Source organism: Cetorhinus maximus, chromosome 25 (assembly GCF_964194155.1).
Source record: "Cetorhinus maximus chromosome 25, sCetMax3.hap1.1, whole genome shotgun sequence".
Classification (NCBI taxonomy): Eukaryota; Metazoa; Chordata; class Chondrichthyes; order Lamniformes; family Cetorhinidae; genus Cetorhinus; species Cetorhinus maximus.
The window spans coordinates 10688982-10713113 of NC_135903.1; the positions used below are offsets into that span (position 1 = coordinate 10688982).

Consider the following 24132-nt stretch of genomic DNA (forward strand, 5'->3'; position numbering starts at 1 on the left):
ACTAGTCACTTAAGTACCCTGGACCTCGTCACTTTGCACACGTAAAATCTTGGCACCAAAATGCTTCTTTAAACATTGTATGACTGTGGAATACAGCAATGGTTGCCGTGTTTCAGGAGTGATATAAAGTGTGGCATCATAGCACTGGGACATCAGGTACAATGCTCCAGGTATTCTATATTTCTAGTGACTAGTTCACAGGACCAAGACCAGAGGAACTGGGAGCAAGGCTTGGGAGACTCCCTTGTAATGATAGAGGACACAGGAACTCTCATTACTTCCAAAAGAGGGTGGGCATATGTTTCATTGATGTCAGTGACCCCACCACTTTCTGAACTTTTCACCTAATAAACCCAGTAATGCACCTGTTCTGGTCTGACAAAAATTATTCCCATCAACAAACCTTGGTTGAACTTTTCGCCTTTCAGTCAGACACTCACAAGCAAAATCGGGTTTGTCCTGCCAGGAGTCATGAATGGGAGACATACAGAAATTATAAAATAAAAAATGTACTCAGTTTAAAAAACCTACTCTGCTTTGTAAAGGAAGGAAGTCAGTGGGAGTGGGGGTGGGGGTGGTGTGGGGAGAATGAAATCGTTACGAGCAGTGCTGAGAATTATTCGATTGGGTGTGACAATTATTTATGGTGACGTCAGGTTTGTCCAAATAGAAACTAGAACCTCATTTTAAAAGTTTCCTGTGTTTGCAGACATAAGTTTATAGTTGTTTGATAGTACAGAGCCTGAGCATTGCTGAAAAAAGACATGTCCTTTTTTCAGCAATACGTAAGTTTATATCATTCACCCAACTAGTAAATCCTGAATGGACAACAGTGAGTCAAACAGGTTAGAAAGACGCTGACTGGGTCAGACTGAGATGATAAAATTATAGCTTTGCAGTCTCTTTTCTTGGACTCTATTTGAACCTGCATTTGAGAGAATGAGGGGGTAACACTGGAAACTCAGGGAATTGGTTGGGGTTGAGGGGGTCCAATCTCATTGGTATAGTACGTAGGCCAAACTATATGAAAAAAGATTTATATTTACCTCAAGATTTAAGTCACTTAAACAAAATTGAACAACACATTGCTGAACCAGGACTGCATTTGTTATGACCACAAATCATCCCCAAATCTGACCTAGAGAGATGTGAAAGGAGGTCATCTACCTATAGATACACAATGTAGGACTTTGAGACAACTGGCCAATAGGATGTTTTAGCAGATTTTTCTAAAACAGTAATCTAAATTGCTCCTGGTTGATTTTTTATCATGGTTTCCACTTAATTCTCCACAGCCCTTCTCCTCATACAAGCCTGCTATTAAACATGGATAACAGATCATAAAATTACCAGCCCACATACAACCTGTGTGATTAGAACACAGACTGAGATAAATTCATCTAGATTTGCCAATGTGTGGAATAAAGATGTCAAACTGCACTGAATGTCACATCAAGTCTCTCTCAATTGGGTGATCGGTTATATACTACAGCAGACATCTCCCTTTAAATAATATGCATGATTGGGAAGCCCAATAAAACACATTATGATAAATCAGAGTCGTTTTTCCTTTAAAGTTTGTACTCTGCCAGGAGAGGGGACCATAAACACAAACTATACAGTACCATAAGTCAGTGAGGGGTGTGTTTTGAGAGTTTTATAGAAATCCTCCATTAAAGAGAAACACGAATAATGCAGGTTTTATCCAAGTGAGTTAAATGTGAGGAGCTATTGTTCATTACGGGAACATTTAAACTTTTACAATCAAATGTCATTAATGTGGACGCTTATAAAAAGCAACCTTTAGTAAACAATTTTTCTTTCAAGTTGTATCACTTGCTGTGCATTTAACAAAAGAGTGTTGGACTGTGTTAGCAAGATCAAAGGGTCTTTTAAAACAGGTACATGTGCTCATTTGCAACAGATCTGACAACATACTCAAGAAAAGTTTTCTTTGGAGTAAATTAATTCTGTAGCTTTTGAGGTTAACATTTAAACACAGTTGACAGAAACCAGCCTCAGGGCACTCCTCTACACGGTGCTGTTGCAAGATGACTAAACTTGTAACCTGTGAATACTTGGACGTTTCTCACGTGTATCTCAGTATAAAAAAACTCAATTGTCCACACTGTCTCTTACAGGTGGTTATACTGATGTGGATGAGGCACAAGGCTAAATCTTGTGGGGTACACTGGACATTACAGAGCAACACTTTACAGTGAAACCAGTGCCCTGCAAAAAAGAGTATGGATTGGAGAGCTAAAATATTTTTTAAAATTATAATCATGTGATTCTTACCCAAGCCAATTCTCTCCTTTCTACCATTACAAAGCGAAAGCTGAGTAAAACAGGCTGCCCTCAAAGATGCCAGATCTTTGGTCTATGTACAAAACCATGCGAGAGGACTCGCTCCTGGACACCTGAGCTTCAGCTCAGCTTCCCTTGGATCCTCACCATCACAGACATGGCCTGCCCCAGTGTTCGTATTCTAGGGGTGGGTAGTGCCTTGACTGTCTTGCTCAGTTCCTGAAGAGCTGCTGTCAGAGTCTGGCTCCATTGCTTCCTCTTCATTTTTCTTTTTCAATCGCTGCCTTATGGCCTGCAGGCGATTCAGTAAGGTCTGGTAATCAAAATGACCTCGCCTCTCCCCAAAAGGATCCTGTGAAAGGAACAAAAACGTGCTCATGCATTTTACAGTGAATTTTTAAAAACAAATACCATCTAATACATTGAACAAAAAGTGCCCCTGACATTTTCTTTTCTCTTTAACAATATACATCTCAATTTGAAACCACACCAGAAAAGACAGTTCTATTAAACCAAAACAGAATTTGACTAGTTTCAGCTTTCAGTGGTTTTATGCTCCTGATCCATATAAACACAATTGTTTAGTTTTATTGATGCGTTTTACAAGCACTCAAGCGATAATCACTGTAAAAAAAACACACACACACAATTACTGACTGTTGTTAACATTTCAAAGTAAAAAGGTCGGAATGGGCAGAACAGTGCGTGTGAGCTGGGACATGGGACAGGAGGACATTGAGGAGCTAGGAAGATGGGGGCGAGAATGCCTTAAGGATTTGCAAACAAAGGCAAGGATTTGAATGTTTTGGGGAATGTAATTTCAAAAGAGGACCGAGGTAGCTGCTGAGAAGGAGTAAACAAGCAAAAATCTACAGGACTGCTAGAACTAAACAAACAGAGGAAAAGCTGGAATTACACAGGTACAGTCTGTTTGTGGAGAGATGCCTCCACAAGTGCTGCCCAACTTGTTGGTATTTCCAGTATTTGTTGTTTTTGTGGTGGTACAGGAGCAGCTATGGACAGTGGTGTTTTGAATGATTTGTAGGTTCTTCAGAGCCAGTGAGAAGAACATTGGCAAATTTGAGGCTGAAGATAATGAAGGGGTTTTGGTGACAAAGGGGTTTGGATGGAGGTGGGTGTCATTACCTGTGGTGGAGGAAAATGGCGTTCTTTGGAATGGATAAGATATGGGGATCTAAAGCACAGGTCAAACAGGACATGGAGATCATGTTGGTTTCAGAGTCAATCAGCAGCCAGTAACAGAGATGGAATTGGGGAAATGGGATGCAGTTTCCAGCAGAACTCAAACAGAATGGCTTTTATTAACCTTGTTAATGTTAAGCAGCAGATAACACTGCTTTGCCCAAAATTTCAAGGTGAACAAGCAATCAGACAGCAGAATAACAGATTTAGGTGTCAGGGAAGTGAATCTGGTGTTGTCAGTGGGCATATAGAAGCTGACCCTCTGCTTTTGAAAAGATTGCAAACGAATGGCATGCAGATGTGGAATGGAAGAGGACCAAGGAAGGAACCTTGGGGTATTCTAAATGAAGAAGCAGCCATTAGGAGTATCCATCATAGGAGACACATTGGCTACCCTAGGACAGGTAAGATGGTGGTGTTGGAGGATGGAGTAGTTGATCATATCCAAAGTCACAGAATGGTCAAGGAGGGATAATGCATTGCAGTCTCCCTGACAAAAGGAAGCAGCTGCTGACTTTCACCATAGCTATGTGAGCTGTGGCTCAATTGGTAGCACTCTTGCCTCTGAATCACAAAGTTCCATGTTCAAGTTCCACTCCAGGGCTTGAGTAGAAAAATATCAAGGCTGACACTCCAGGTAGTACTTGAGGGAGTGCTGCACTGTCAGAGCTGCCGTCCTTCAGATAAGGTGTTATGCTGAGGCCTCGTCTATCTGTTCAGGAGGATGTAAAAGATCCCATGGCACTATTTCAAGAAGGAGCAGGGGAGCTATTCCACAGTGTCCTGGATAATATTTATCCCTCAATCAATATCACAAAAATAGATTATATGGTCATCATCACTTTGCTGTTTGTGGGAATTTGTGTACAAATTGGCTGCTGCATTTCCTGCACTGCAACAGTGGCTACACTTCAAAAAGTACTTAATTGGCTATAAAGTGCTTTGAGACATCCAATATTCATGAAAGGCACAATACAAATGCATGTCTTTTTTATAATGATTTTTGTGCCATAAGCAAGACAGAAATCAGAGTGGCGGATTTTGAACAGGCAGCAATGTGAGACGAGCACAAAGCTGGGTGATGATACATATTCACAAGGAAAGGGTTAAGACAGTTGTCTTGAAATCTGCTGTTATACTGCTATTGATCTCATTATATTGTAGTGATGTGACCATCTGAGGAAGTATGAATTAATTTAGATGCAGTGACCACCAAACCGATGAATTCTGACTGAGAAGCAATGGTCAGTTTAAACAATAAACCTAATTCAAAGACATTCCAGTAATTAGTTGGTAAGTTCTGAAGGGATGACATTAACCTTTTCAAAAGCAGGAGGTTGATGCACAGGAAGAGGCAGAAAAGGCTCCTTTGTTAGGAAGGCCTAAAGATAAGAACCTGCCTGAGAAAGTTAAGTAGTGTAAAGAAGCCGAGGAGTTGTTCCGGACTATGGAAAAAGAGTTTGTTAAAACTCTTCCCCTTATCTTCTGTCTTGTTTGTTCTTCGAGGCGAAGTTGACCATATTAATCATCTGGGATGTTTGGTAGGGTTTCAATGGGTACATAGATGACTGTTAAGGCTGATCTGCGCCTGAAAGGTCATGTTGCAAATAGGCCAAAATTGCATTTTGGGCATGCTGCTGGTTTGGGATTTCTTCTCCAAGCTACCAATAAGGGACAAGAGGCTAAATTGCATTAGGTAACGCAGAAATGTGTGGTTTGTTACACCAAAGGATTAGAAAATAAAAGTACAAAAAAATTGGGTGTTAGAACAGATATTCAAGAATTTGAAGGGCTGACCAACCACGTACAGGTAGTTCAGAACTGGAACGTGAGAAAGTTTTGTCGCAAGTGCAAAATTAAGTGCTTGTTTAATTGTTGTCAATTATTACTGCACAATTAATAGATCTGTGAACATCTAACATATAATACTGCGAACCCTATTGTTTTGAGCAGTAAATTTTAAGTAAACATACTCCTTATCTATTAATCTTAGAAGGTGATAAGAATTAGGAATGGGGCAGTTAAAGTTTGGCTTGTTATAAAAGTTAGGGGCTGATGGAAGTCTTAAAGGGGCAGCAGGAATGATTTACATGGAAAGGGAGCTATTTACAAAGTCAGTGATCATTTAGCTGAGGACAGAAGTGGTCAAGAGCTAAGTTGGGAGGGGTTTGAGGAGATACATCTGATTAGGGACAACTTGTGATAAGCAAGAGCAAGTGGAGAAGGAGATGATGATACCTGCATGGTCTGTCCCTGCAGATGAAGCCGGTCCTTACAAGACAGTTCATAGAAATCATAGAACTCCATGAAAGATTTCTCCATCACACTTCTGAGTGAACAGAAAACATCACAATAATTATCATTCAGTAGTTTAACTGTTGAATATTTCAGGTTGGTGCACCCATATTGAAATAAAATTTAATTTACTCCAGTAAAAATGCTTTCAGGTCCTATATTTACAGACTTTTAACTAATTTGCAAACCTAACCATGTGAAAAAACCATTAACAGAAATGTTCAGTAATTGATTAATGGCCTTGTAGCAAGTCTTTTGAGTAAACAGGGCAGAATCTTAGCTGTTTTGATCCATTCTGTGCAAAATCATGGACTTGAAATCTCCAAATTCCTTTTTCCAGTTATAAGCCAGAAGCTTGAGCGAGTCATTTCGAATACAGAATTTTATTTTTAATAATTGCCAAATTGTTGCTATTGGGCCAAATTTAGGCACGCTATCAGGCAATGTCTTTGAGCGACTTTGTGATTTTCCTGTGTACTAAGCACAGTCTAAAAATAGAAAGTTACAGTGGTGCTGTCTTTTTTGTTACTTAATAAATGGTTAGTACCTGTTTTCTATATAACTATTCACTATTAACTGAAAGAAATCACTTCCAAATTGCGTACAGTCCATTGCTCCTAAATTGAAGCACTCACCAGATAGGTGGTTGAAAGGGATAAAGGGATCACTCTGCAAAGAAGCACTGTTTTCCTGTGCAACTCTCAGCCTCTGTGATATTTGAGAACCCCATATTTGTCAGTTCATAAAATATATCTACTCATTGGACAACTGAGTTGCCTATAGAATTGGCTAAATGCTCTGTGCCTGTAACAGTTGCTACCAAGATTGCTAGGTTTAACTATGATCACAGTATTATGAACTTTGTGAGTCTTCAAAGAATCTGAATAAAAAAAAAGACATTTTAAAGTAAACCTAGGTAACCAACAAATCATTGTGCAAAATAGTAATAAGATAGTACAGAATAGAGAAAGAGGGGGCACAGATTTACAGTAATTGGCAAAAGCGATATGAGAAAAAACTTTTTCACGCAGCAAGTGGTTAGGGTTTGGAATGCACTGCCTGAGGGCGTGGTGGAAGCAGAATCAATCGAAGCATCAAATGGGAATTAGACTGTTATCTGAAATGAAAGAATGTGGAGGGTTATTGGGAGAAGGCAGGAGAATGGCAGTAAGGGAACTGCTCATTTGGACAGCCGGTGCAGGCATAATGGGCCCAATGGCCTCCTGCGCTGTTACAATTCAGTGATTCTGTGAATACCAACTGCCTCCTGCCCAGAATAAATCAACCACAAAACCCAAGAAAGATTAAATTCAATGTGCTTTTGACTTCATTCCCATGCCAAATGTAATGCTATGCCACATGTGAGCCAACAATCTGGATTATCCATCAACTTTCATTATTCACCACGGGCCCTCCAATATGCCAGATGCAGTTATGATGGCTGAACAATTATATATGGCTTTGCTTACTTGATGTGATTTGGCAGTGCCTGGGTGAGAAACACAACAACAAAAGATCTATTTACATTTATAAAATGCTTTTAACCCACCAAAGTGCTTCACAATTGAGTTTCAGATCTGAGCGAGAGCAGGAAAGATGGGTCATGGAGGTCACCAAGACACTGTTGAAAAGGTATTCTTTTGAAGAAACCTTTGAAGTTGGGGAAGAATGTAGTAAGTTGGAGGGAAGGGATTGCATAATGTAGGTGCTTCACGGTTGATTAGAGCTACCAATGGTAGATTGGGAGGGGTGGGGGAAGAACTTTTGGTTCGTTTAAGTTGGAAGAGTGGAGTGATGCAGAATTGGAGAAGGTTGCAAGCAACTAAGGGCAAAGCCAAAAGAATGAGGTTGAAAATTTTGAAACTGATGTGTGAAGAATGGAGAAGGTCAATGGAGGTCGCCAAGGAGAAGCAAGATAGATAAGGGGAACATGGTGCAGTATAGGAAGTGGGTGGCAGGATCTGGAAGAATTAGGAGCTTATGTGGAGTCTATGCTGGAGATTATCGAGAAGTGTATTGGCAAAGCAGAGACTGAAGATGGCAAAGGAAATTATGAATTTTCAGGTGTTAGAGTGAGATAGGGATGGAGATGGATGACGTTTCAGGAGCTGCAAATAGGCGGTATAGTGTTGACTGATGTGTAGTTTGCAGCCCAGCTGGTGATCAGGCTGGACATGGAGCTATGCTTCAGCCTTCTAGTGTTAAATGCTAAGCACTACGCCGCATTTAAAAGGCAAGATTTGAGAATAGGTGTTTTGTCTGTTCTGTTCAGCTGTCTACAATATCCCTCTGAGGTCTAAAATGGAAGGGCAAAGATGATGAAAGCTTGCTTTACTTGGTGTAGGATTTAAAAATACTGCAGAAATTCCCAATGCAGCCAGAAGATGCCAGCAGAAAGATGCTGAACTGAAAAATACCTGCTAGAGTAATTGCCAGTCTGCTCAGGGACAGAGGTGGGTTGCAAAAGTCAGGTAATAAAGCTCCACATTTTTTTAAAAATCAGAGATTAAAACTTTCTTCACGGACCACAGGATTCTAGAATGCATTCTAGTCTCACGCCGACAGCTGAAACTTGCTCAGAGTCCTGTTCCCTGTGTACTGAATGCAAACACAGCTGACTACTGCACAAATTAGACATGTGCTGTCCTCTGCAACATGTTTGAACAGGCAGGAGGTGGCTTTATGAAGAAGCTGCGTAATTTACTGGAAGTCATGTATTATGTATAGTAATCTGCTTTCTGATCACAATATCAGTTATGCTCAGTGGGTACTCTCAGCCCTGAACCAAAAGGTTGTGGGTTCAAGCCGACGCCAGAGACTTAAGCACAAAATCTAAGCTGACAACACAGTGTAGTATTGAGAGAGAGTGTACTACATTGTTGGAGGAGTCACCTTTCAGGCAAGATGTTAAGCGAGGCCCCACTTATATATTCGGGTAGATGTAAAGGATCCACTGGCACTGGCCAAATAAGAGTAGGAACTTTTCCCCAGTGGTCTAGCCAAAATTGATTTGTTCAAGCAAAATCACCAAACAGATCAACTCAAAGCAGTTTACAGATTCTTGCTGTGTGCAAATTGGCTGCCGCATTGGCCCACGTGACCAAATGTAATTAACTACAAAGCCTTTTGAGATACAAAGGCTCTGACACAGCACTATATAAAAGCAAGTTCTTCTTCCTTTACAAGCTTTTCCACCTATTGACTGTCAAAAAATCTATAATGTTAGTTAAAAATCAAAGATTTAAAGCTTCGCTTTGGGTTTCGACAATTTTCCCACATAACTGATTGTCTGCTACATCTGCAGCTGGTTTGAATGCAGCAATCTGTACACAGTTCACTGGAAAAGCATCTTTGTGTTGATTCAATTATTTTGTACACCCTCCTTCGCCTCCACCAACAAAGCAAGCACCTATAAACAATTTTTTTAGAAAGCAATACAGAATTCTGAAATATTTCAGTGGGAAAGTGTCAATATACCACAATAGTGAACTAGTAATTTGAAATAATAGAATGATACAGCACAGATGCCATTCGGCCCACTGTACCAGTGCTGGCTCTTTGAAAGATAAGTCCTACTCAACCCCCAAATCTTTTCTCACAGCCCTGCAAATTTCTCCTTTTAAAGTATATATCTAATTCCCTTTGGAAAAATACTATTGAATCTGCTTCCACAATGCTTTAGGGCAGTGCATTCCAGGTCACAACCATTTGCTGCATTAAAAATTCTCATTTCTCCTCTTCTTTTTGCTAATTATCTTAAATGTGTCATCTGGTTACTGATTCTCCTGCTAGTGGAAACCGTTTCTCCTTATCTGCTCTTATTAAAAGCCTCAATTTAGAACATCAATTACCAAACCAATTCAATTTTACACAGAGTTAAACAGACCTATTATGCATGATAAGTCTAGCTCCAATACAACAGTGGATGGTAGGTTACTAATTATACCTCTTAATGCAATATGTGATTTACCTTAGTGCGTCTGGACACAGACACTTGCCATCTAACATGTCGCAGACAGCTACTCTGAGAGATTCATGCCGTATGCATTCATTGTAGTTTTTACTATCTCCGGGATGCCTCTCCTAAACAGTAAATAAGTAAAAGTTTTATTTTGCAATTTACAGATGATGTGCAAATATATATCTTAAATATTTATTACACAGCACATTCCCTTTCCCTCCAATTTACCCTAACTTTAAGGTGCTAACGCCAGGGGTAGAATTTCAATGGGCTGGCGGTCTCTCTGTACTCAGCCTCACAACCAATCTTCTGTTCAGTGAGTGCTGGCAGACTATTCGACCATGGGAGCCACCATAGTGAGTTCAATCCTGGCCACACAAAGGTTCACGCAAACTCACTGAAGGGGGAGTCGATGTGGGAACATTCAGGATTGCAACCTCTGGCACCTCGTTCTGAATCTAGGCAAACTGATAGCAACATGTTTCTTCAGAGAAAGACTGGATAGTGATCAAGGGAGTGGGTGTGGGGACATAAGTATGCAGTTCAAAAGAAAAAGATCAAATGTGTACCTGGATTTGAGAGTGTGATACCATACACCAACATTGGCAAGATGTTCTTGTTAAGGAAACGTTAGGAATACTTCATGTTGTCAATTATACACGTAAAACTAAGCCCATCAACGATAAACAGTATTTTTTTTTTTTACTTCTCGTGAAGATCTTAAGAATTTGGTGGAGTTTTCATGCATCAACCCTGAATTCCTCATCCAGATGGTTATTACTCATGTGTGAGCTTTGATAGTGGATAGTGATAGGTATTTAACAAAGACACCACTCAAAATCGTTCCTTTAACCCATGCACGCTTCTAGCAGAGGTCAATATATGGTGACTGGAATAACTAGATGCGTTTCCTTTTCCCAATACAAGATATCAAGGCCACCAGTCCTGTTGGGGTCAGCAAACTCGACACAGGTGCTGACCAGAACCCGGAACTGTCCCATCCTCTATGGTTCAATATCACACTGGGTAGACTTACAGATACGAGGGAAAGCATTGGACTTTTTGAAACTGCAGATTAGTAGAGGGTTGGATTGACAGGAATTTTTAACTTGAAGCTTGTCAGGTACATAGCCCTGATCCCAGCACGTTTTACACATCCCAGCTCTCTGGAGATCATCAAGAATCTCTCAAGACATAATATTAGTGTTCCTACAGCATTGGAACAAGCCATTCAGCCCAACTGATTTATGCTCCATAGGCACCTGCCTTCACCCTACTTCATTTAGCTTCCAATGGATCCTTCTATCCCTTTCTTCCTCAAGTACTTATCCAACTATGCCTTAAAAGCTTTTATTCTTAAATCAAAGTTACAAACGTAAAAGAAAATCTCAAAAGTTTACCAAGATTAAAAGGTACTTCAGCTCACCTGTTCAAAACCTGGCTCATTGTGATATGGATTCTCAGTCATAAGGGACTGAATGGATATGAGTACAGAAGAGATGCTCTGGGCCGGGCTCCAGGCAGGCCCTGTCCATGTGCTTTAAAAGAAAAGAGTGTCTTAAAATACAGCAGAAAGTTCTTAGTAGCGGACTAGTGATGACTCAAAACCATCCCAATATTTTATGAACTATCACTTCAATTTCCGTTTCATGTGCAAAACTTAGGGATACTTAAAGTAGTCACTCTTTGAAACGATCAACAGCACTGGTTTGAATGGGTGTTCCAGACAGATTAAGCCTAGACTTCATCTCCTAGATAAACAGACATCATGACACCGTTGTGATATTCCTGAAAAGGACTAAACTGTAATTGCACATTTGCAGATTAAAATGCACAAATGTTTTGCATCTCTGATGTGAAGGGCTGACTGTTGCTCTGTGCTTGTGAAATTGTATAGCTTCAACATCAGGGTCTCTTCATATGTGATCCAGGTTCCTGACACATTTCTTAGAAATTTCAAAAAGCTATTTGCAAATATGAGACAAAATAAGGGATGGTTTAAGATGGGGGAGGAGGAGGGTTGGGGTGGGGGAATGTGAATCCCTTAATTGATTTTTGTCTTTGGATTTAGCCCCAAATTTACTCAGTAGTTTACAGGCCAGGCCTGTTATTTACCCACAGCCCATTATTTTATATGCATGATCCACTCTTAGCTGTGATTTAATCTGTGCATACCCAAGTATGCTGAGGCACACTTTGCCATTCCGGTAGAAGTTTGGGTTAAACCGCACAGTGCTGTTTCCAGTTGTCATGAGCTTGACTCTCGGTGGGTGGATAGGATAGTCAGGAGGGCAGCGAAAGAGAAAAAGAAAAAAGCCTCCTTCATAAGGCGTGTCGAAAGGTCCTGTAATTAGTGCGTGAATCTGCAGGGAAAAGAAAAAGAACAGCAGTCCCAGTAAAGTAAATGCCCAGTAAAGTCTGCAGGGGGAAAGTTTCGAGTGTAAAATGGTGGAATACATTAAACTGGTACCAAAACACTTTCTTATTGCATCCAATAGAGCATTACAATTACCACTACATCAACATCTCCCCATTATGGAAATGCTACTGGACTAGTAATCCAGAGGCTCAGGCGAATGCTCTGGGGACACGGGTTCAAATCCCATCACAGCAGCTGGTGGAATTTAAATTCAATTAATTAATTACTCTGGAATTGAAAGCTAGTCTGAGTAATGGTGCTCACGAAATTATCAATTGTTGCAAAAACCCATTTGGTTCACTAATTTTTAAAAATTCATTAACGGGGTGTGGACGTCACTGGCTAGGCCAGCATTTATTGCCCATCCCTAATTGCCCTTGAGGAGGTGGTGGTGAGCTGCCTTCTTGAACCGCTGTAGTCCCTGTGGTGTAGGTATACCCACAGTGCAGTTAGGGAGGGAGTTCCAGCATTTTGACCCAGCGACAGTGAAGGAACGGCGATATATTTCCAAGTCAGGATGGTGAGTGACTTGGAGGGGAACTTCCTGGTGGTGGTGTTCCATGTATCTGCTGCCCTTTTCCTTCTAGATGCAAGTGGCTCTCTAGAGAAGGAAATCTGCCATCCTTGCCTGGTCTGACCCACAGCAGACTCCAGACCCACAGCAATGTGACTCTTAACTGCCATCTGAAATGACCTAGCAAGCCACTCAGTTCAACAGCAATTAGTGATGAGCAACAAATGCTGGCCTTGCCAGCGACGCCCACATCACCTGAAAGAATAAAGAAACAAAATCTTGATCTTCATCCTCCCTGTGCACTTTACAACTAATTGGAAGGAGCATCCTAAGGTAAAGTTGGAAATTTCCAGGTTCAATTCCTACCATGTACTGAGTAAGCTGATCTCAGTTAGGGAAGAATAAGACCCGTTTCAGGGCTACTGGGTTAGAGGTGGGGGAGACAGGGCGGGTGGTGCTGGCTATCAGCTGGAATTCCAGATCTAATTCATATTTGTCTGATCATTTTCTTGCTGGGGGCATTGTAGTGGAGTACAGTTTATGCACATTCCTGCAAGGGGTTCAGTGGACCACTGCGGCAAGAGCCCTGGCTAATTTCCTCATCCCTGACAAGTCTCCCTGCCTTCCGAACCCAGGAATCCCACAGCCAATTGCAACACAACTACCACCCTGGTATTTACCCATTAGGCCAGTACATATCAATGATTTCTGGGTTTGTAAGTTTGAGTACCACACGAAGCAGTATGTACAAATCAACCCTTCAGGGCAGCTGCAGTAAATTTCATTCCCTAAACACAATCTGGCTGATGTTTCTCTTTATAACATTGTGTTGTAATGATGTAAAAAAAAATCTTCCAAATGCACACTTCCTGTGAACTTTTACCACTGTAAATTCACATGTCCACTTTTGTAATACAAAAGGTGTATGTAAACTTCTTACACTCTAAGTGAAGTGCAATCCACTTCCTGTGCTGTAATGTCACTGAAAGAAGGGTGCGATTATCTGGTAATACGTTCACACAAGCAGCTTCCATTATAAATATTGTTCCAGAAATTTGTAATGGAATATAGAAAAATCTGACTGTAAAATGGGGAGTGAATTACATCTGCACACATGATCTGCTACCTTCAAACTTTGTTTCGCCTGATCACCACACTATTCCACGATTCAGTGCATGCAACACCACAGACATTGTGTAGCTTTAATTTTATCTATACATATGGAATCATAGAATGATACAGCACATAAGGCCATTCGGCCCATCATGCCTGTGCCAGCACTTTGAAAGAGTTATCCAATTAGACCTATTCATGTGCCCTTTCCCCAAAGCTTTGCAAATTTTGCCTTTTCAAGTATTTATCCAATTCCCTTCAGAAAGTTACTACTGAATCTGCCCTTTCAGATAATGCATTCCAGATCGTAACAACTCACTACTTAAAATATTCTAATATTATCTCTGGTTTTTGCCAATTAATTTAAAATAAATATATACTGGAGTAATGAATCCAAAGCTTTAATATTGTTCAGATAATGCTGGAAACACTCAGCATTGGTTAATGCTTCAATTTCTGATGTAAGATTACAAAACTAAAACATTAACTTTATTTCTCTTCACAGATGCTGCCTGACGGGCTGAGTACTTCCAGCATTTTCTGTTCATATTTCAGGTTTCCATCATCTGCAGTTATTTTGTCTTTTAACGTTCTAGCTGTTTGGATGCTACATTAAATACTGCACCGTGCACCAGGTAACACATCTCCATCGCACCTTAGTCATATCTTGCGGGTCTGGGACAACAAACATCCCTGGTGGTGGTTCTTTGTAAATAGACATGATATCCCTGCAGCACAAAATAAAGCAAAATATTAAAACATATTGAATGTTAAATTTGCAAAAGAATGGAAGAAAATGACAACCCGAACAATCATTCCAATAGAGGTCTTTAGAATTATGAAGGTGTATGAAAAGGGTAGATGTAGAGATAGTGTTTCTACTTGTTGGGGAATCTAAAACTAAGGGTCATAAATACAGCAATTTCTGCTCTCCTGACCCCATTTATTCCATCTCTCCTGAAGGCCTTGATTAGGCACTGCAGTATGATTTCGCAGCCGCTGCAGTCCTCCTGCGCTGTGGCCTTGTGACCATTCTTCATATAGCATATACAGCACCGTTAACATCGTAAGATATCCCAAAGAGCATTATCAAACAAAATCTGACACTGAGCCACCTAGAGATGTTTGCTCCATTGTGCATGCGCCAGCTCTGTGAAAGCCCCTGTTCCCCTTTAGAGAAATGACAGAGGTGAGTTACTCAACCTGACGATACAAGGTGAGCTGACGTTCTACTGAAACATGAGAATTTAAAGCGATTGTTTTCAGCACCCATAGTAAACTCTGCTCCCTCATAACTGACACCTAGTCATGCTCTCAGTCTGACTCATCTTCCTGTCCTATTTGCCCTAAAGCTGAGCTTCAAATCTACATCCTCTCAATCAGAAAAATTGTTCAGCTCCAGATTCACACCATCAGCTCCTGTACTGCAGCTGATAAATCTTTATCCAATTCTCTAAGCCAGTTCTACACTTGATTTTCCCAACCTTCTCCTCCCAGCCTTCAATCCTCCAAAATTTATAAACTCCAAACCATTCAAAATTCAGACACCCACCTGTCCCACACTAATGACTGCTCAGATACTGCTGCCTGTCCCTAGTTGGTTCCGTTGCCAATGCGATGAATTTAAAATCCCCACCCTCACACCTTCATCTTCAAATCTCTCAATGGCTTTACCCCATCTCACTTCTTTCACCTCCTCCAGCCTTATTTCCTTTCAGCATCCTTTATCCCTCTATCTCTCCATAGGCAGTAAGCCTTCAGTAGCCTTAGTGCTATTTTCTGGACCTTTCTTATTCACATCTCTTGAAACCAATCCAAGTGCCTAACTCTCCCATTATGGTTCAATATCCATTTTGTTTTATACTTCCTCCTGCTAACCCCTTGGGGCATTCTTCCACATGAAAAGGTGTGGTAACAAAGCAAGTTGTTAATTGAGCAATCTTGCTCTGTCAGGCTTAGCAATCCCTTCAAGTGAGCCCCAGAGTGGAGGTGGGCACTTAGCTTAAAAAGACATGGCAATCCATAACCATTCACCAAACTATTGACATGATGGGGCAGTCCTGGAACTGTGTCAATTGACAAAAATCACCATTTCACTTATGCATGAAGTTAGCACAATCAAAATGAAGAATGCCTATTCCAGTTCATCTCCCTGCCCAAGGACAGATTACACCTTTAAAGACAGACTTCAATGGAAATGGGGAAAGAAAACAAGAGAGAAGGATGTGTATACTGCTGAACATAGCAAACTTCACGGGTAGATGCAGATGAAAGTTAAGCAAATGCTTCAGCATCCGGACACCTCAGAGGTTCTTGACCTGCTGGTCAGAATATAATCCCGTGACATTCTTAATTAAAGTAAATTTCAATGGACGATGGTTATGGAACCTTCAGAGGCCATTTACAGAGCTAACTGTTTTGAATTTGCATTGTAAAGAGGTTACCATTGGATTACGGCCAGGAATCAGAAAGTCCTGCTTTCAGAGTGGACCATCACAGGTGGCGCCAGTCCAAATGGAGCTGCGTCTGCCACAAGCAAAGCAAGGGCAGTTAAACAATGGTTTGAGTTATCTTGAGCTTCTCTCACTCATCACCCAGGGACTGATAGCTCAGCAAATATCACAAGTTGCTGCTGTTGAAGGTTAGTAAACCAGAGTTTGAGAGTGCAGTGCAGTTTAGGGCTGCTTTATAAAGGCAGGGTTCGAGTGGCTGGTCACATTAAATTCCATTTTTTATTGCTTAGGATTCAGCAACTTTTCCCAGCATTATAGGATAGAATTCCACAATGCATTCTATTTCTCAAAGAAATGAAAACTATGAGTCTCATAGAGCTATAAATTGTGTGTTGAGAAAGAGAGATTCCAGATTTAAGTAACCCAGCTTACTTCACCGTAACGCATTAATCACTGGAACCCGGCAGTCGGGTAGGCTCTGAAGCCAGGTGACTGATTCATTGCAGCCCATAAGGCAGAACAATGGCAGCCGAAGACCGGACCTGGGGTTTGCATTTCCAGCAACCCTCACAATAAGGTGCCTTAGAAGTTTGAAGGCAAATTCCAGATCCAACAGCTGAATGGATAACAGGTCCTTTATTAAGGCTCAAAAGTCTAGCTCCCCGGAATGTGGGCATCGCTGGCATTTGTTGCCCATCCCTAATTGCCCTTGAACTGACCTTGCCAAGTCGTTTCAGAGTCAACTACATTGCTGTGCGTCTGGTGTCACATGTAGGCCAGACTGGGTAAGGATGGCAGATTTCCTTCCCTAAAGAACATAACTGAACCAGACAGGTTTTTATAGCAATCGATGATAGTTTCAAGGTTATCATCACTGAGACTAGTGAAATTTGAACCCATGTCCCCAGAGCATTAACCTGGGTCTCTGGATTACTAGTCCAGCGACATTACCACTATGCCACCATCTTCCCTTGATCTTGGCGGTGCTCCCTTTAAGAATTTTATACATTTCAATAAGATCACCTCTCATTCTTTGAGAACATAGGCTAATTCTACTCAATCTCTCCGCCTAGGACAGTCCTCTCATCCTTAAGGAGATCAAAACTGTACACAGAACTCCAGGTGTGGTTTCACCAAGGCCCTATATAATTGCAACAAGACTTCCTTACCATTATACTGCAGCACCCGCAACACTACCCCCCCACCTCCCCTTGCAATAAAGGCTAACACATACAATTTACCTTCCTAACTGCTTGCTGTAAATACATGCTAACTTCTTGTAATGTGTACAAGAACATTAAATCTCCTGAAACTCCTGTATTTAAAAGTCTCTCGTTGTTTTAAAAAATATTCTGCTTTTCCATTCTTCCGACCAAAGTGGCCACACATTATTCTCCATTTTGCTCAGTTAACTGGTATATATCTCTTTGCAGCTTCTTTGTGCTCTTCTCAGTTTACTTTCTCATTTACGTTAGGTATTAGCAATGGCTCAGTTGGTAGCATATTTGTCTCTGATTCAGTAGGTTCACAAATATCACGGCTGACAGTACAGTACTGAAGGAGTGCTGCACTGCCGGAGCTGCTGTCTTTCAGATGAAACATTAAGCCAATGTTTCATCTGCCCCCTCAGTGGACGTTAAAGATCCTATGGCACTATTTCAAAGAACAGCAGGGTAGTTATCCCCAGTGTCCTGGGCATTATCAATGAACATCACAAAAACAGATTGTCTGGCCATTATCACATTGCTGTTTGGGGGAGTTTGCAGGTTGTCTTTTTTAATATATCAGTGATTACAATTCAAAAAGTACTTATTTGGCTGTAAAATGCTTTGGAATGTCTGGAGGGTCATGAAAGGTGCTATATAAACGCCAGTTTTTTTATCATCAACAAACTTGGTTGTATTTATTCATTTATCTCTCTGTTTCCTATCATACTGGGTCCTCTCATCTAATTCACTAATATAGATTGTAAATAGCTGAGGTCCAAACACTCATCCTTATGGCACTCCACCAGCTACACTCTGCCCTCCCAAAAATAACCCATTTATTCTGTTTTCTGCCCTAAAACCATGCTGTTACCCCCAATCTCATGAACCCTAATCTTGGTGTGCTGTCATGTTACTGCCCAATTGTATTCATTGCAAAGATCCCACAGTGATCATTCAAACACGACCGTTCAAGAGACTAATACGCCTCTGGGACCGGTTGGATAGAACACGTGAACAGTATTCACCAGCTAGGCCTACAGTAACATCAGATTTCAGCAAGGTGTTTCAGTTATCCTGTGAATAGAGAGAGGAAGCTTTAGTTGATACTTAACCAAAAGCTGCATTTCCCCATGGCCTTGTGTGAATAAGAAGGTTTGCTGCGATTTGTTTCTTAGAATGTCAGCTATGAGTCATTTTGGGAGTAGCAACAGTAATCGCACAGAATTGCCAATCATTACTACGCCTCTATTTGAAAATTCTCATACTGGTATTCAAATCCTTTTATGGCCTCACTCTTTCCTATCTCTGTAACCTCCTCCAGCCCTACACCCAGTGAGATCTCTGTACTCCTTCAGTCCTGGGGAAATTTCCTTCAGTCCTGGGGGGGATTTCCTTCAGTCCTGGGGGGATTTCCTTCAGTCCTGGGGGATTTCCTTCAGTCTGCCATTACTGCCCATTCAGCTACGCAGCTGAAGACTTGCGTAGGCTTGAAGCCCTGGAATTCCCTTCAAAACTTTTCCGTCTCTCTCCCCTCCTATAAGGCGCTCCTAAAAATCCACCTCTTTGACCAAGCTTTTGGACACCTGTCCTGAGGTGGCTTGCTGCAAAGTTTTGTTTGATAGTGTTCCTGTGAAGTGTCTAGGGATATTTCACTGCATTAAAGATGTAAACTGTTATTGTTGAAAAAAATGGTTATTCCCAATATAGTTCGAATCTACTTATTTCCTTAATTCAAATAATATTCTCCCATCAGGATGTCTCACTGTGCTATCAACATTGATGCCTCTCTCCAGCAGCTGGTTGAACAGAATTCTTTGTCCAGAACAGCAGCATTGGCAGTTAAAAGTGAACCATAAACAAATTCTAAAACAGAACTTTGATCACATTCTAGCATTTAAAGTGCATTTGATCATGAAGACGAACAAATTGGCTGCTGTGTTTCCTACATTACGATGGCGACTACACTTCAAAAGTAGTTTGACTGTGAAGTGCTTTGGGATATTCTGAGGGCATGAAAGGCGCTATGTAAATGCAGGCTTTTTCTTTTTTAAGGCTCTCACTGGTACTTTTTTAAGAGATGGAACTAGCTACCCAGCCTCCAGCTCCACACTGCTCTTATTCCAGAAAGGTCTACGCTTGCTTGCAAATAATGATTAAACCTCACCATTCAAGATTCCTAACAGGGCATTTAAAACTAGAGAAGACAAATGATGTTAAAAACGTTCAGCAGAACATCTGCAAACCATTGAAGTGTTGACATGGTCTTGGTCAGCAATCGACACATACGAAGCCCAACGTCTGGGAGTTTAGACAGTGAAGAAGGGGAAAAGACCCCAAAACCGCAGCTGGGAGCGACCCAAGACCAGAAGCCCCACGCCGTCAACACATAATGAAAGCAAAGGTCAGAGATCCGGCCAAACCACAATCCCCGATCTCGGAGGAAAGGGCAGGGGTAGGTGGTTGGTTATTTACTGGGCTCAGAGGATAAAAAAATTTAACTGGATATTTTGAAAGTGGATGGGGAATTTTTAAGAATGAAAGAGGACGCTGGTTGGGGAGCATTGGGTTTGGAAGGGGTGTGACTGGAGTTGCGGCTGAGCTGAGGGGACTACTGAACCACACCCACGGTCTCAGACTCCGCCTGTTTCTTCTCCTTCAGTCACCTGCACCATCTCTCCCCTTCTCCCAGCTTCTCCCTCCCCTGTCAACTTCACCTTCCCCCACAACCACTGTCTCACCCACCTCCCACCCTCAATTAGCCTTTATGATTGGAGTATAAAAGCAAAAAAGCTTTGCTGCAATTGTATAGGGATTTGTTGAGACCATACCTGGAGAAATGTGAACCAGTTTGAGTCTTCTTACCGAAGGGAAACTATACCTGCCTTAGAGGGAGTGCTATGAAAGTTCACTAGACTGGTTCCTGGGAGGAGTGGATTGTCCTTAAGAGATTGAGACTAGGTCTCTGTTCCCCAGAATAATAAAAAAAATCTCATTGAAACATAAAATGCTAAGGGGTTTGACAGGGAAGATGCTGAGTACCTTGTTTCCCCGCTGGCTGGACAGCCTAGAGCTAAGGGGCACAGTCTCAGGATAAGGGGCGGGACCGGCCATTTAGGACCAAGGAGGAGAAATATCTTACCGCAGAGGGTTGTGAATCTTGAAAATTCTCAACCTCAGAGTTGTGAATACTCAGTCGTTGAGAATATTCAGGCTCAGATCAGAAAATGCTTGGGCACCAAGGCTCCCAAACCATCCCTTCCCTCACCCCCCACCTCTCTTCCTCACCCACTGCCCTTCTCCCCCTCCCTGCTTCTCTCCACTCTCTCTGTCATCTCCCCTCCCCTCACCCTCCTCTCTCCTCTCTTCCCCCCCAACCCCTTCTCTACCGTCCTTGTCCTCCCGACCCTCCTCTCCCCACCCCCACACCACCCCATCTCCACCGCACCCCTTCTCCCCTGTACTCACTGCCCCCTTCTCTCCCCCATCCCCTGCTCTACCCACCATCCCTCCTTATCCCCTACCCACCGCTCCCTCCTTATCCCTCCCCAGTCATACACCACCTCCTCTCCCCCCCTCACTTACCCACCACCCTGCTCTCCCCGCACCCCTCCCCTCTTCCCCACACTCCTTTCCCCCCCACACCCTCCTCTCCCCCCGCACCCTCTTCTCCAACCCCTCCTCTCCCCCGCACCCTCTCCTCCAACCCCTCCTCTCCCCTGCACCCTCTCCTCCAACCCCTCCTCTCCTCCGCACCCTCTCCTCCACCACTATCCTCTCCTCCCGCACCCTCTCCTCCAACCCCTCCCCCCACACCCTCTCCTCCAACCCCTCCTCTCCCCCATACCCTCCTCTCCCCCGCACCCTCTCCTCCACCACTATCCTCCCGCACCCTCTTCTCAAACCCCTCCACTCCCCCACACCCTCCTCTCCCCCCACACCCTCTTCTCTAACCCCTCCTCTCCCCCATACCCTCCTCTCCCCCGCACCCTCTCCTCCAACCCCTCCTCTCCCCCGCACCCTCTCCTCCACCACTATCCTCTCCTCCCGCACCCTCTCCTCCAACCCCTCCCCCACACCCTCTCCTCCAACCCCTCCTCTCCCCCATACCCTCCTCTCCCCCGCACCCTCTCCTCCACCACTATCCTCCCGCACCCTCTTCTCAAACCCCTCCACTCCCCCATACCCTCCTCTCCCCCGCACCCTCTCCTCCAACCCCTCCTCTCCCCCATACCCTCCTCTCCCCCGCACCCTCTCCTCCAACCCCTCCTCTCCCCATACCCTCCTCTCCCCCGCACCCTCTCCTCCAACCCCTCCTCTCCCCCATACCCTCCTCTCCCCCGCACCCTCTCCTCCACCACTATCCTCCCGCACCCTCTTCTCAAACCCCTCCACTCCCCCATACCCTCCTCTCCCCCGCACCCTCTCCTCCAACCCCTCCTCTCCCCCATACCCTCCTCTCCCCCGCACCCTCTCCTCCACCACTATCCTCCCGCACCCTCTTCTCAAACCCCTCCACTCCCCCATACCCTCCTCTCCCCCGCACCCTCTCCTCCAACCCCTCCACTCCCCCATACCCTCCACTCCCCCACACCCTCTTCTCTAACCCCTCCCCCGCACCCTCTCCTCCTTCCTGTCCCTTTTCCCACAACCCCTCCTCGCCTCTCCTCTCCCTACCCCGCTAACACCAGCCCCCTTTCCGCTTCCACTCACCGCCCCCGCCCCCCCCGGGTTGTCCGGCTGTCTCTTGCTCCGTGTCCCTCCCCCGGATGATTATTACCTTTTGATCCGGAGCAGGCAGGGCTGTGAAGGCTTCTCGCTGTCCCAGTCGGTGCTGAGTGTCGGGTCCCAGGAAGTTGCGTGCAGCTGGCTCAGGAGGCCGGTTGCTACCGAGCCGGTGCCTGGTAACAGGATCGGGCTCACGCTCTCCTCCACTGGAGCTTCCGCCATATTCCCCAACTCCAGCCCACACTGCGCATGCGCGGAAAACCAACAACAACAGCGCCACCCGCCGGTAACTCCGGGAATCACACCCCGCAAACATCGCCGCCAGCTGGTAACTCCGGGAATCACATCCCGCAAACATCGCCGCCAGCTGGTAACTCCGGGAATCACACCCCCGCAAACATCGCCGCCAGCTGGTAACTCCGGGAATCACACCCCCGCAAACATCGCCGCCAGCTGGTAACTCCGGGAATCACACCCCCGCAAACATCGCCGCCAGCTGGTAACTCCGGGAATCACACCCCGCAAACATCGCCGCCAGCTGGTAACTCCGGGAATCACACCCCACAAACATCGCCGCCTGCGGGTAAATCCGAGAATCACACCCCCGCATATAGCGCCACCCGCCCGATTACTCCCGGAATCACACGCCCACAAACAGTGCCGCCAGCTGGCTACTTCGGGAATCACATGCATCAAACATCGCCACCCGCAGGTAGCTCCGGGAATTACATCCCGCAAACAGCGCCAACTCCTGATCCTCTGCGTTGACAGGGAAAGGCGCCACCTGATGGCAGCCCGCATTGGGCTATCCCTCTACACAGGCAACAACACCACCACAGGCGCCAGGGTGAGATTCTATGTAAGTGCGACGATAATTTTTTTTTATTCATTCACGGAATGTGGGCTTTGCTGGCTGGGCCAGTGTTTGTTGCCCATCCCTAGTTGCCCTGGAGGAGGCGGTGGTGAGCTGCCTTCTTGAACCTGCAGTCCCTGTGGTGTAGGTACACCCACAGTGCAGTTAGGGAGGGAGTTCCAGGATTTTGTCCCAGTGACAGTGAAGGAACGGTGGTATATTTCCAAGTCAGGATGGTGAGTGACTTGGAGGGGAACTTCCAGGTAGTGGTGTTCTCATCTATCTGCTGCCCTTGTCCTTCTAGATAGTAGTGGTCATGGGTTTGGAAGGTGCAGTCGAAGGAGCCTTGGTGAGTTGCTGCAGCGCATCTTGTAGATGGTACACACACTGCTGCTACTGTGTGTCGGTGGTGGGGGGAGTGAATGTTTGTGGATGGGGTGCCAATCAAGCGGGGCTGCTTTGTCCTAGATGGTGTCGAGCTTCTTGAGTCTTGTGGGAGCTGCACTCATCTAGGCGAGTGGGGAGTATTCCATCACACGCCTGACTTGTGGATTGTAGATGGTGGACAGGCTATGGGGAGTCAGGAGGCGAGTTACACGTCACACAATGACTAGCCTCTGACCTGCTCTTGTAGCCACAGTATTTACATGGTTGGTCCAGTTCAGTTTCTCGTCAATGGTAACCCCCAGGATGTTGATAGTGGGGGATTCAGTGTTGGTAATACCATTGAACATCAAGGGGTGATGGTTGGATTCTCTCTTGTTGGAGATGATCATTGCCTGACACTTGTGTAGCGTGAATGTTACTTGCCACTTGTCAGCCCAAGCTTGGATATTTTCCAGGTCTTGCGCATTTGGACATGGACTGCTTCAGTCTCTGAGGAGTCGCGAATGGTGCTGAACATTGTGCAATCCTCAGCAAACATCCCCACTTCTGATCTTATGATGGAAGGAAGGTCATTGATGAAGCAGCTGAAGATGGTTGGGCCTAGCACACTACCCTAAGGAACCCCTGAAGTGATGTCCTGGAGCTGAGATGACTGACCTCCAACAACCACAACCATCTTCCTTTGTGCTAGGTA

The 24132-nt window shown here is 44.0% G+C and overlaps 1 protein-coding gene across 1 annotated transcript; it reads right to left on the minus strand.

The window, feature by feature from the left end:
* Positions 1–30: 30 nt before the first annotated feature.
* ube2z (ubiquitin-conjugating enzyme E2Z) lies at positions 31–22432 on the minus strand. The gene is made up of 7 exons (XM_078529429.1): positions 22251–22432; positions 14468–14540; positions 11942–12129; positions 11193–11304; positions 9776–9888; positions 5749–5839; positions 31–2659 (listed from the first exon to the last, which is right to left on the minus strand). Exons 1-7 carry the CDS (start codon positions 22418–22420, stop codon positions 2489–2491), a joined length of 918 nt encoding a protein of 305 aa, XP_078385555.1. The 5' UTR covers positions 22421–22432; the 3' UTR covers positions 31–2488.
* Between the last annotated feature and the right edge of the window lie 1700 nt (positions 22433–24132).